The 12212-nt window shown below is 42.2% G+C and overlaps 1 protein-coding gene across 1 annotated transcript; it reads left to right on the top strand.

Moving 5' to 3' along the window:
• Positions 1 to 5026: 5026 nt before the first annotated feature.
• LOC142261658 (uncharacterized) lies at positions 5027 to 10102 on the top strand. The gene is made up of 5 exons (XM_075332129.1): positions 5027 to 5120; positions 5250 to 5429; positions 5511 to 5634; positions 5718 to 5831; positions 8910 to 10102. Exons 1-5 carry the CDS (start codon positions 5043 to 5045, stop codon positions 10100 to 10102), a joined length of 1689 nt encoding a protein of 562 aa, XP_075188244.1. The 5' UTR covers positions 5027 to 5042.
• The last annotated feature ends 2110 nt before the right edge of the window (positions 10103 to 12212 follow it).

The raw sequence follows: 12212 nt of genomic DNA on the forward strand, positions 1-12212 counted from the left end.
TCATGATGGAGGTTCCCCAGCCCCTCACATCACCAGGTAATAGACAGGACTAAATACACACGGCCTATAATTATCTGTATGTAAGGAATGAATTCAGTCCCTGTATGTGTCTTCTCCAGTTCTATCCAGTAAGAGGACAACACCAGAGAGATGTCCCCGTCCTCTTCTCCCACAGGACTGTAAACAAGAAGACCCCGATGTTCCTCAGGATCATCAGGTAGATGGAGAGAAGGGGCCATGAAATCTCCCTATGATGTGTAGACGGCTGTGAAGGTCTTCTGCTCAGTCTTGTTTATCCTCCAGTATTATATGTGTTAGGCTACTTTCACACATCAGTTTTCTGCATTCAGGCACAATCCTTTTTTTTTCCTGATCTAACGGATCCTGCAAAAAATGTAAAAACCGTATCCACCGGATCCATTTTTTAACTGATCCGTTATGCCGGATGCATAAAAAACAGATCCATTGGATCCATTTTGCATCCGTTTTGTCCGTTTTTTTTGCTTGATCCGTTTTTTTTTTAAAACATTGGAGCATGCGCAGTTTACAAAAACGGATCCGGTAGCCGCATCAGTTTTTTGCCGCATTGCGCCAGATCCGGCGTCCATAGGCTTCCATTGTAAAACACGCCGTATCGCGCTGGATCCGGCGCTATGCGGTTTTTTTGCCGGACAAAAAAACGTTGCAAGATACGTTGCCTCCTGACGCCGCTTTAATTAATTTTGCCGCATCCGGAAAAAAACGGATGCAACACAAAGCCATCAGGCACAATCCGGTAACAATGCAAATCTATGGGGATAAAACGGATGCGGTACCGGATCCTTTTTACCCGTTTTTTTCCGGATTGTGCCTGATGAAAAAAACCTGATGTGTGAAAGTAGCCTAATACTTGTGTAATGAGAGCGGTGGAGATGGCAGGATTAGGAGAGATAAGAGCATTGATGATTCCTTTTAGTCCTCGTTCACACTACTGTATTTTCAGTGCTGTCCATAAAATAACACAACATCTCGCCCTCAGACCATTGTTATTGGATGTGGCAGTGCAGATGGGGATTTTCTTTCTCACTGACAGAATCTGCGTGTGAGAATAATCCCAGCATCCTCTAGTGCCTTCCGTAAATCGGAGGAGACTCGTCCATTCAGGTCTGTGTCTGCACAAACCATCAGATTCCCACCAGCTCCACCATACAGCAGACATTGTGTTACGGGTACATTGCAGTTCTGTAATGGAGGAAGCTGTAAATGGTCTTGTAAATTATTAATAGCGGCTGTAAATACCAGATTGTATATGGATGACAAATAAGAAAAGACTTGTCCTAGTTTTCTGGATGAAGCTGTGATGATTCTTTATCCGGCCGTGTGAGCCCATTAGACTGGAGAACATTTGTGACAAAATTTCCTGTTTTTTTTTTAGGTTTAAGGTAGACATCCCGTTCCTTGAAAAACTATTCATACCCGATGAACTTTTCCACATTTTATTCTCTTTACAGCCACAAATAAATGCATTTTATTGGGGTTTTATGGGATAACACAAAGTAGCAAACATTTGTGGACTATAAAGGAAATTATACATGGATTTCTAAATATTTTAAGAAATATACCGTAACTGTGAAAATTCTGATGTACATTTGTATTCAGTCCCCTGAGTAAATACCGTATTTTTCGGGTTATAAGATGCACTTTTCCTCACAAAAGTTGGGAGGGAAATGAGGGGTGCGTCTTAAAATCCAAATATAACTTACCGGGAAGTGGAGAATTGCTGGGGGGCTGTCTGTGCGGTTCTGTGTGCCGGCGGCCGGCTGCCTTCCTCTCTGGGCGGGTGGCCTGCTGGCTGCCACTCTGTGCGTGCCGGTGGCTGTGGGGACTCTGGTGGTTGTGCGGCGAGTGTCCCAGTCTGTCTGCGCTCCAGGATTCAAATGATGGCGCCTGGACTCATTGCGTGCACAGATGAGGCTCTTGAATGAGAGCTCCATCTGCACATGTGCCACTCCAAGCGCTGTTTCTTTGAAGCCCGGACTGCAGACAGACTGGGACATTCACCGCACCGGCCTGCTCCACCACACAACTATCCGGTGCGTCTTATAAAACAAAAAAAAAAGATAATTTGCAGGACCTCCGTTCAATGCAATTACTGGTGCCAGTCTCTTGGGGGATGTCTCTACCAGCTTTGCACATCTTGAGGTGACATTTTTGCTTCTTCTACTTTACAAAACAGCTGTATCTCAGGTAAATTGGATGAAGGCGTCTGTGAAGCAATTTTCAATTTTTAAGTTTTGCTTTTAAAAATGTCCACTCTTTCATAAAGGCCAAATATGTGGAGTTTATTACTGATAGTTGTCCTGTGGACAGAGTCTCCCCCTGAGCTCTGGATCTCTCCTGCTTTTCCACTGACCACAGACCTCTTGGCTGCTTCTCTATAATTAGTGCTCTCCTTGCTTGGGATGTCAGTTTAGGTGGACGGCCATGTCTGTCTCATTTTGCAGTTGTGCTCTGGAGATTTGAGTGAGGGGTGAACTGTTCTTAATTAGGCCAGACCTTTTGTCTCTTTAATTGCCAAATCAAGAGAAGTTAGCCATTGTTTAATGTCAGACTGACCGGAGCCCTATTGCCTGTTAAATATGGATTGCATCAACCTCTCACTACATTAATTAGAGGAATATTATGCAGTCGAATTGAACTGAACCAATGAGCGAACAGCCATCTCCCACCAATCCTGTAAGATACAATACTCTGAAATGAGAACTGAGGGGTATAAAAAGGGCTTTGCTCCTCTTTCCACATTCATATTGCAGGACTTCAGCCTAAAATCCACATTTTTAGCTGGAAGATCACAGATGTGCTTCACTGCTCATTGGTGAACCCACAATTGTGCCTGGAGAACCCAGGTGACCACAATTCAGTTTCCTGGCTACATACCTTGTTGTGCTCGTTCAGCTTTCTAAGCTTGCTGCTATCTCCTCTCAGTGGGTGCTCATCAAAAGCGAGGTGCTGCTGACTGGGATAGTTGGCACAGGAAGCCCCGAAGTCGCAAAGATTCTAACCCCTTGAGAGCCAACAAATGGGAGAGACTCTGTCGCTTGTACCATCTTGTGATCTTGCTGTAAATGTACGAAATGTGTTTGCCTGTTGGTGACCAATAATGTATCACCAAGGTGTGGTTCCCTCACCCTGTGTTGTTTGAGTAGTGTTCTGCCCACAAAAAATGAGTGTGAGCGTTCAGTGGGATGAGCCCTGGTCTGAGCAGTCTTTCTGAAATCAGCCAGGCCAGCGGACGACTCTACCCACTGACCCTCGTGTCTCCACACTATACTCCTGCCATTTTTGAATGATGGATTGAAAAGTGCTTAGTGAAATGTTCAGAGCTTTGGCTATTTTTTTTTTTTTTATAACCGAGCCCTGCTTTACTCTTCTCCACAACTTTATCCCTGACCTGTCTCGTGGATTCCTTGGTATTCAAGATGCTGTTTGATCCCTAATGTTCTCAAACAAAACTCGTGAAATCTTCACAAAAAAGCTGTAGTTATGAGAATAAATGATACAGGTGACTCAATTTACTAATTATGTGACTTCTGGAGGCAGTTGGTCACTCAGGGGCATAATACTACAAGGGACTGAATACAAATGCACGTCACAATATTCAGATTTATATTTTTAAATATTTAGAAAACCATCTATCATTTCCTTTACACTTCACAAATACTTGTTACTTAATTCTGGTATATCCATAAAACCATAATAAAATACATTTACGTTTGTGGGAGTAACGTAAAAATAAGTAGAAACGTTCCAGGGGTGTGAATACCTTTTTCAAGGGGCAAAAATCCTTCATGACTCTAAAAATACTAGACTAGTTCCCTGGATCAATGTCCCATCACAAAATCTAGTACTGATAATCTGCCATAATATACTTTTCACGGAAGGCATCCAAGCCCGCCTTGAATTTTTGTAGTCTATCAACATTTATCACATCATGTGTCAGAGAGTTCCATATTGTCACTGCTCTTACAGTAAAGAATCCCCATCTGTGATTATGATTGAACCTCCTTGTCATCATTGCAGGTCTCAGTTGTAAAAAGCTAATTAGAAATATCTCAGTAATGCCCCTGATATACTTGTACATTGTAATAAAATCGCCCCATAGCCTTTGTGTTTCCAAAATGAATAACCCCAGGCTTGCTAACCTGTCCTCCTATTGCAGACCTTCCATTCCTTTAATGGTCGCACTTCTCTGCACTTGCTCTAGTTCAGTTATGTCTTCCTCATCATTTATTGGAGCCCGAAATTGTGCAGAATATTGTAAAGGCCACTTTACACACAGAGATAAATCTTTGGCAGATCTGTGGTTGCAGTGAAATCATGGGCATATTGTTCCATTTGTACACAGCCACAAACCTGGCACTGATTGTCCACAATTTAACTGCAACCACAGATCTGCCGCAGATTTATCTCTGTGTGTAAAGTGGCCTTAAGTGTGGCCGCACTAGTGACTTGTATAGAGGCAAAACTGTTCTTGTCTGGAACATCTGTGCCTCGTTCACTGCATCCTATTATTTTATCTGCCTTGGCAGCAGCTTCCTGGCACTGGTTGGTTTTCTCGTCCACCCCCACACCCACGTCTTTTTCAGTGTCACTTTTCCAGAGTAACTATTTAAAAACATTGTCATTTAAGAATCAGCCGAAAAAATCTGGAAATCTAAACCCCTGCAAATATACAAAGAACAAAAACCAACAGATTAATATTATAAAATAGTCACATGCCATACATGTGGAAGAAAAGCCGCTTTATAATATTATTGGATCGAGGTTCTTCATTTCGATTAGTGCAGCCCCAAATCATTAATTTTCTTCTCCTTCATGCCATACATGTTAGTGTTATTTCTACGGCCAGTGATCAGATATAAAGTCTCCAGTAATTATATTACTGTACAGGATTCTTTATGATGTTACATCATCATCTTCTCCCCATTCAGGTCCCTACAATATCGGATCCTCTCAGTGGAGAACTTCTATACAAGAGAATTCTCCTGATTGACCCATCAAGGATGGATATGGACAGGGACAAGATGGCGGAGAGGATATTACACCTCACCCTAGAGATCCTCTTCCGGCTTACTGGAGAGGTGAGAGATTCTGATGACGTCACATTACATCATTCTTATCTATGGGAATAACAGATGGACAGAACTGGAGAGGTGAGGACTCTGCAAATGTTTGGAGTGAGATTTATTACTGTGTCTCTCCATAACCAGGATTACACAGTAGTGAAGAAGACCTCTAGTGAGCGCTGTCAGGCCCCTGTGTCTGAGGGATGGGGAAGAGCCCTGAGCCCAATCACGGGGCCTCCACCTCACCCCCCGATACATGAGGACATCAATGACCAGAAGATCCTAGAACTCACCTACAAGATGATTGAGCTGCTGACTGGAGAGGTGACACTGCTGGGAATGCTGGGACATTATACAGTAACGCTATGAAGGGATCGGGGGTGACGGTATCATTGTATGTGTCAGGTTCCTATAAGGTGTCAGGACGTCACCGTCTATTTCTCCATGGAGGAGTGGGAGTATTTAGAAGGACACAAAAATCTGTACAAGGACGTCATGATGGAGGTTCCCCAGCCCCTCACATCACCAGGTAATAGACAGGACTAAATACACACGGCCTATAATTATCTGTATGTAAGGAATTAATTCAGTCCCTGTATGTGTCTCCTCCAGTTCTATCCAGTAAGAGGACAACACCAGAGAGATGTCCCCGTCCTCTTCTCCCACAGGACTGTAACCAAGAAGACCCCGATGTTCCTCAGGATGTGTCTCCTCCAGCTTTATCCAGTAAGAGATATCTACTCATGTACTTTCTGCACTAATTTTGTGTTTACATTTTTAGACTTTCTGCTCTGGGTTATTTTCAGCTGTATTTTCTTTGCTTCTGCTTCTTCTGCTGTTTGTTTCTAGTGCCTTCTCTATGTTGTTATGAAGGCAACTCAAAGACCTGCAGAGGGTTCATGAATATCCTGTTTCCCCAAAAATACGACCTACACCAAAAATAAGCCCTAGCATAATTTTATGGGATTTTTGGAGAATGTTTGAAATATAAGCCCTACTCCAAAAATAAGCCCTAGTTACAGTCAGAGCCAGCGTTAGGAGGAGTCAAACCGCAATTTCTCAGGAACCTCACTCTCTTAGGGATCCCATCAGTTTTATTCTAAGGTTGATTGTTTAAGGACCTTTGATGACTTCAAAGTCATGTGACATGATGTAACCAAAGGTCTCTTCATTGCAGGAGTCTAAATTGAACAGAATACAGGCTGGCATGCAGGACTGGTATTAGGGGAAAGGGAGAACAAACTGGACAATTTCACAGAACCCCCATTCTACTAGGTCACCCAGTGTTTATATACCGATTATAGGACTGCTTAAGGACCTTTCTAACATCACCTCATGTGATATAAGGTCTCTTAATTACAGAAGTCTAAAAATAAAGAGGCGATAGGCTGGTGTGTGTGTGTGTGTGTGTGTGTTTGTGTTGTGTGTGTGTGTGTGTGTGTGTGTGTGTTCACGCAAATTTGAACCAGCTTTGCCAAAATAGGCAGAGTTAGAACCGTTCACTGAAATGCAAAAGTTTTCAACTACCAAAAAAGATGTAATTAAATTATTGCTTTAGAGATTGTGAATTACTGGCAAACTACCCTGGAAAGAATGGAGACACCTACAGAAGATTTTTACACCTAGACCCTGATTCATCAAAGCAATTATGGCATAAATCACTTTGAAAGGTCTCAAAAAAATGTGTGCAGCAGAGAGTTTTGAAAAAAATTGTGCAACTTTTGGAGGTTTCACGCCAATTTTAACCAGCTTTGTCAAAATGGGCAGAGCTTGGCCAGAAGAAGGGTGTGATGCCACCGCTTCTCTAATTCATAACAAAATGCAGTTTTCCCTATGCCAGAACCATCACTACAATCCATGATGTAATTTTTCAGTGTCCATCGCCAGTCTTGATGAGTTGGAGCCCTAATGTTTATTTGCATAGACCGCAAGACCCTGCTACCTGCTTTGGTTACAAAGCCTAAGGATGGGCCATCAACGTTACAGTTCCGGAAAACCCCATTATACAGTGTGTCCACCCTTATCCTGTCCACCGCCATTAACTTGAGAACGTCGGCAGCTTTAGGCATAGAAGTGGTGTCTAGGTATAGTAAAGTAGCCATGCACTACGCAATGAAACCACCTATAGCGCCACCTGGTTCAAAACAACGGAGTTAGCATTTTTATTTTGAAATTGGAACGAGAGAGAGAGAAAAAAAGTGAATTACAAAGTTGTAGGGCATACCTAGACACCACTTCTATGCCTATAGCTGCCGCCGTTCTCAAGTTAATTGCGGTGAACAGGATATGTGTGGACACACTGTATATCTGGCATCTGTAACTATTTTATTTTCGTCTTCGAAAAAAACCCTCTTTGAAATTGTCTACGTTGTGGATCAATGTAACAAGGAGATGTTTGCAGGGTATGCCAACTGTCATGGCGGCATCAGGATCTGTGGAAACTACACTGTGCCTGCTAACTTCTCTGATGTCTGTGAGCAGCGCAGGGAGATGCAGGTGTCAAACCACAGGCTTGGGCAGGCTAGCAAGAGTTATTCTCTGCTGGGATGCTTGTTAATGTCTTTGATCACATGCTGTAAAGGAGAAAGTATCATTCGCTTCCCTTCTGTATATGCTGGCTGGACTATCTCATTAATGCCAACTATAGGTTACCTATACTTGTCTGTTGAGGTGTTGTGATAGAGATGTACGGTTTATTGTTGTGTACTATTGCTGTAAGCTGTTGTGGTGTTAAGCCTTGTTGTCTTTTTGTTGCTGCCTTCCAGCTCTTGCTTTTCTCCTTAGTCTCTCACTGTTTATTTCTGTGACTTTGCAATGTGTCCTGTCTGTCTTAATCTATGTTTCCCGTCTTTCTTAATCTGTGTTTCCATCATACTCCTGCCCATTCCTTTCCCGGGGGAGATAACAGATTAGATCTCTTCAGGAACTAGTAAGGCACGGGACTCCGTCATCTCCATCTTCAGGGGTAATTCAGTGGTTAGGAATAGGTTACTGGCCCCTAGTGTGAGAGACAGTATAGGAGCCCCCTGTCCCTCATTATCCTGCAGTCAGATTGTGACAATCAATCAGATTATTTACTATAGCACATTCCAGAGAACTGGTGCTAGAAATGGGAGATCCGCATTAACGAAGATGTAACTCTTAAGGCCGCTTTACACACAACGATATCGCCCAGATCGTTGCTACGATTTGCCGAGATCGCTCTTAGGTCGTTTTGTAACGGTCACACGTACCCATCTCACAAACGACGCTACATCGTTCAGCGATATATTGTTTGACTAAGGCGGTCGTGTGGACACCGTCACACAGCAATCCTCCCAACAATTCCGGCAATGACAGAGGCGTATAATTGTGTCCGCCTTATCAACCATGCCTGCCAAATCAGAACGCAGTTGGTACCACCAATCAGAGCGGAGAAAGCGTGGAGCATTGCTCGTAATGACACGCCCGTGTCGCTGATGACGGACGCACTAACAATGTTGTTCGAAACGACGAACAATAGTTTGAAACTGAACGACGTGTCAATGATCAACTATTTTCGCTATTTTTAAGATCGTTTGGAGTTGCTCATAGGTGTCACACGCAACGACGTCACTAACGACGACGGAAGTACGTCACGAAAACCGTGACCCTGACGACATATCTTCAGATAAATCGTAGCGCGTAACGGGGCCTTAAGATGTCGAAATTGGACAACAGATTCGGAATACATTTTTTCCTAATTTAATTTCTGATGTTATGGTTTAAAAGAAATAAATGTGCTTTCAAGATATGAAAAACTAATAACATTGTATTTATTTTTAGGAGATTACTGTATTTTGAGTTCGTATGGAAATCTATTATCTTCAGAATTTGAAACTGACAATCAAAGTGTCACACATGATACATATGAAGAGCATGCTGTTGTCCCAGATATACCTCCAGTCCTTCCTCGGAAAGCTCTATCATCTAATCTTTTCAAACAAGTCCAAAATTCCGATTCATCACAGAATTGTCAGCAAAATAAAAGTTACAGTAGGGATGTGGAATATGAAATGGCTCCTACAAGGGAGAAACTATTTTCATGTTTAAAATGTCGAAAATGTTTTATCAGGAAATCAGACTTTGTTAGACATCAGAAAATTCACACAGGGGAGAAGCCATTTTCATGTCCAGAGTGTGAGAAATGTTTTATTCAGAAATCACAACTTGTTCAGCATCAAAGATCTCACACAGGGAAGAAGCCATTTTCATGTTCAGAATGTGGGAAAAGTTTTATTCACAAATCACGTCTTGTTACGCATCAGAGAAATCACACAGGGGAGAAGCCATTTTCATGTTCAGAATGTGGGAAATGTTTTATTCGGAAATCAGCTCTGGTTAGACATCAAAGATCTCACACAGGGGAGAAGCCATTTTCATGTTCAGAGTGTGGGAAATGTTTTATTTGGAATTCAGAACTTGTTGACCATCAAAGATATCACACAGGGGAGAAGCCGTTTTCATGTTCAGAGTGTGGGAAATGTTTTATTCAGAAAACATACCTTGTTAGACATCAGAAAAATCACACAGGGATGAAGCCGTTTTCATGTTCAGAATGTGGGAAATGTTTTATTCAGAAAACATACCTTGTTAGACATCAGAAAAATCACACAGGAATGAAGCCATTTTCATGTTCAAAGTGTGGGAAATATTTTAACTGGAAATCTGAACTTGTTGTACATCAAAGATGTCACACAGGGGAGAAGCCATTTTCATGTTCAGAATGTGGGAAATGTTTTATTCAGAAATCAGATCTTGTTTGTCATCAAAGATCACACACAGGGGAGAAGCCATTTTTATGCCTGGAATGTGGTAAATGTTTTAGTAGGAAATCAACTCTTATTGACCATGGAAAACTTCACACAGGGGATAAACCATTTTTATGTTCTGAATGTGGAAAATTTTATTCTCAGAAATCAAATCTCGTTAAACATCTGAAGAAGCAACACAGAGAAGGAACCTTTTTCATGTTGTGAATATTTGAAATGTTTAACTGGTAAATCAAGTCTTGTCGATCATGAGAAAACCCACACAGTAGAGGAGCCATTCTTGCATTTGGAATTTGGCAAATGTTTTTATCATTACTCAGGTCCTGTTGTCAGATGAGTCACATGGGAGAAGGCATCATGATGTACTGTGAGTAAAAGGGTTTTATGCAAAAGTCAATTGCTCAAGTAAGACTTGGTCAGGGAATGCACCATTTTTTTTCTTTTTAAACTTACTGTATTATTATGACTATAAGATGCACCTAGGAGGAGGAAAATAGGAAAAAAAATGTAGCAAAAAACGTAGTCCTGATGCACTGTTATGGGGGGGGGGAGTGGGGAATTATTATTATTCCACATTCTGGGGCCCTTCCAGTTATGTGTCTCTGATTTTGGTGCATATGTCATTTTTCCTGGTATATATGTTCCTCATCTTTCTCCCATCCTGGTATATATGGCCTTCATCCTGGGCTCATCCTGGTATATATGATCCCCATGCTGGTATATAAGGCCCACCTGGTATATATGATCCTCATCCTGGTATGTATACCTCTCATCCTGGTATATATTGCAATCATCCTAATGTATATGATCCCCATCCTAAGCCCATTTCAGAATATATGTCCCTTATCCTGGTATATATGATCCCAATCTTAGTATTTACAAGTGAAAATGAGCCCCCTTACCTCTTGGGCTGCAGGTTGCACCTGCCCCTGGCGTCATTCTGGTATAAATATCCCTCATCACACTGCAGAAATAAAAAAAAATGATTATACTCACCATCCAGCTGCTCCCCCAGTGTGTGGTGTTGTTTTTGATGTTGGCAAGTGAATTCAGTGTATAAGCGGCGCTTCGCATGACATCACTGCCATTCACCTGCAGTTACACGCAGATATCAGCTGCCGGAATATTCACTGCTTCCCACACCTGGGATTATGGGCTTGGGGACAAGTGAATTATTAAAAAGAAGTAAGAGTCACTGCTCCCCACGCCCATAATGCCACACACCCCTCGATTTTCGCTTCAGTGCCTAGAGGTAGACAGGATTATGGGAGTGAGGAGCAGTGAATATTCACTTTTGCTATTAGCAGGCACACTGTTAGCCGCAGTGCTGGTTCCTGCCTCCTGTGACTCACTCCTGCACTACCACTCCTCCAGCCACAGCCAGGAGCATTCGGACTATGAGACAACCCCCCTTCCTACACATTTTTTTTTGAGGGGGGGCGGGGGATGTGTCTTAAAGTACAAAAAATACAGGAATTGGTTAACAATTAGTAAAAGTAAAAAGAGTACAATAGGCAAAATCACATATCATAAAAGGGCCCAAATTATTGTGAATCTGACCGTTTCCGGCACCACCCTCTTTTACTAAACTTCTCTTACATTTCAGAATAAAAAATGTCAAAAGTCACAAAATATTTAAAAATTTTACACAATAGTTTGTAGCACAATGTGTTTGATGACTTTCCCTTTAAATAGTGCTTATCATCACAAAATATATATCACGGGATCCTTTATCAAGATGGCCTCAAAAAAAAAAAAAAGGACAGAACTGCCGCTCAAAGAGAGCTGGAAATTACCTTGTTAAAGTTAGAGGCAGCAAACCAATCATATCCCACTATCCATCTTACCAAACGTATAACAGATATTACATTTCAACTACAAACTTTGTTGACAACAAAAACGGAGAGAACACTAAGATGGACGCAAGCCACATACTACAAACTTTCCAATAAAATAGATAAACTATTAGCAAGAAAACTTTGTGATTAGGAAAGGATTAACTCAGTATATGTCAAGCTGCGAACAGGGGGAGCCGGAGCTCTGTAGCAGAAGACACAACACAAAGCAACGAGAACCAGGAAGTAAATACACAGTGTTTTCGTACACTGCTTCACAGCACAGCTGAGAAGCAGAGTTGCAGGGCATGTGAGGAATAGTCAGGCAGGCTGGGTCAAACACAGTACGGGCAGAAGCAGGACCAGAGGAACAAGCAAAAGCGGAGTCAAAGTCAGGCCAAGGTCAGTACCAGAGGAAGCAACCGAGTGGGGAGGTAGGTGAGGGGACAGAGGACAGGAGGGACAACCAGGGGACAGAACAC

The sequence above is a fragment of the Anomaloglossus baeobatrachus genome, unplaced genomic scaffold, assembly GCF_048569485.1.
Source record: "Anomaloglossus baeobatrachus isolate aAnoBae1 unplaced genomic scaffold, aAnoBae1.hap1 Scaffold_2359, whole genome shotgun sequence".
NCBI classification, from domain to species: domain Eukaryota; kingdom Metazoa; phylum Chordata; class Amphibia; order Anura; family Aromobatidae; genus Anomaloglossus; species Anomaloglossus baeobatrachus.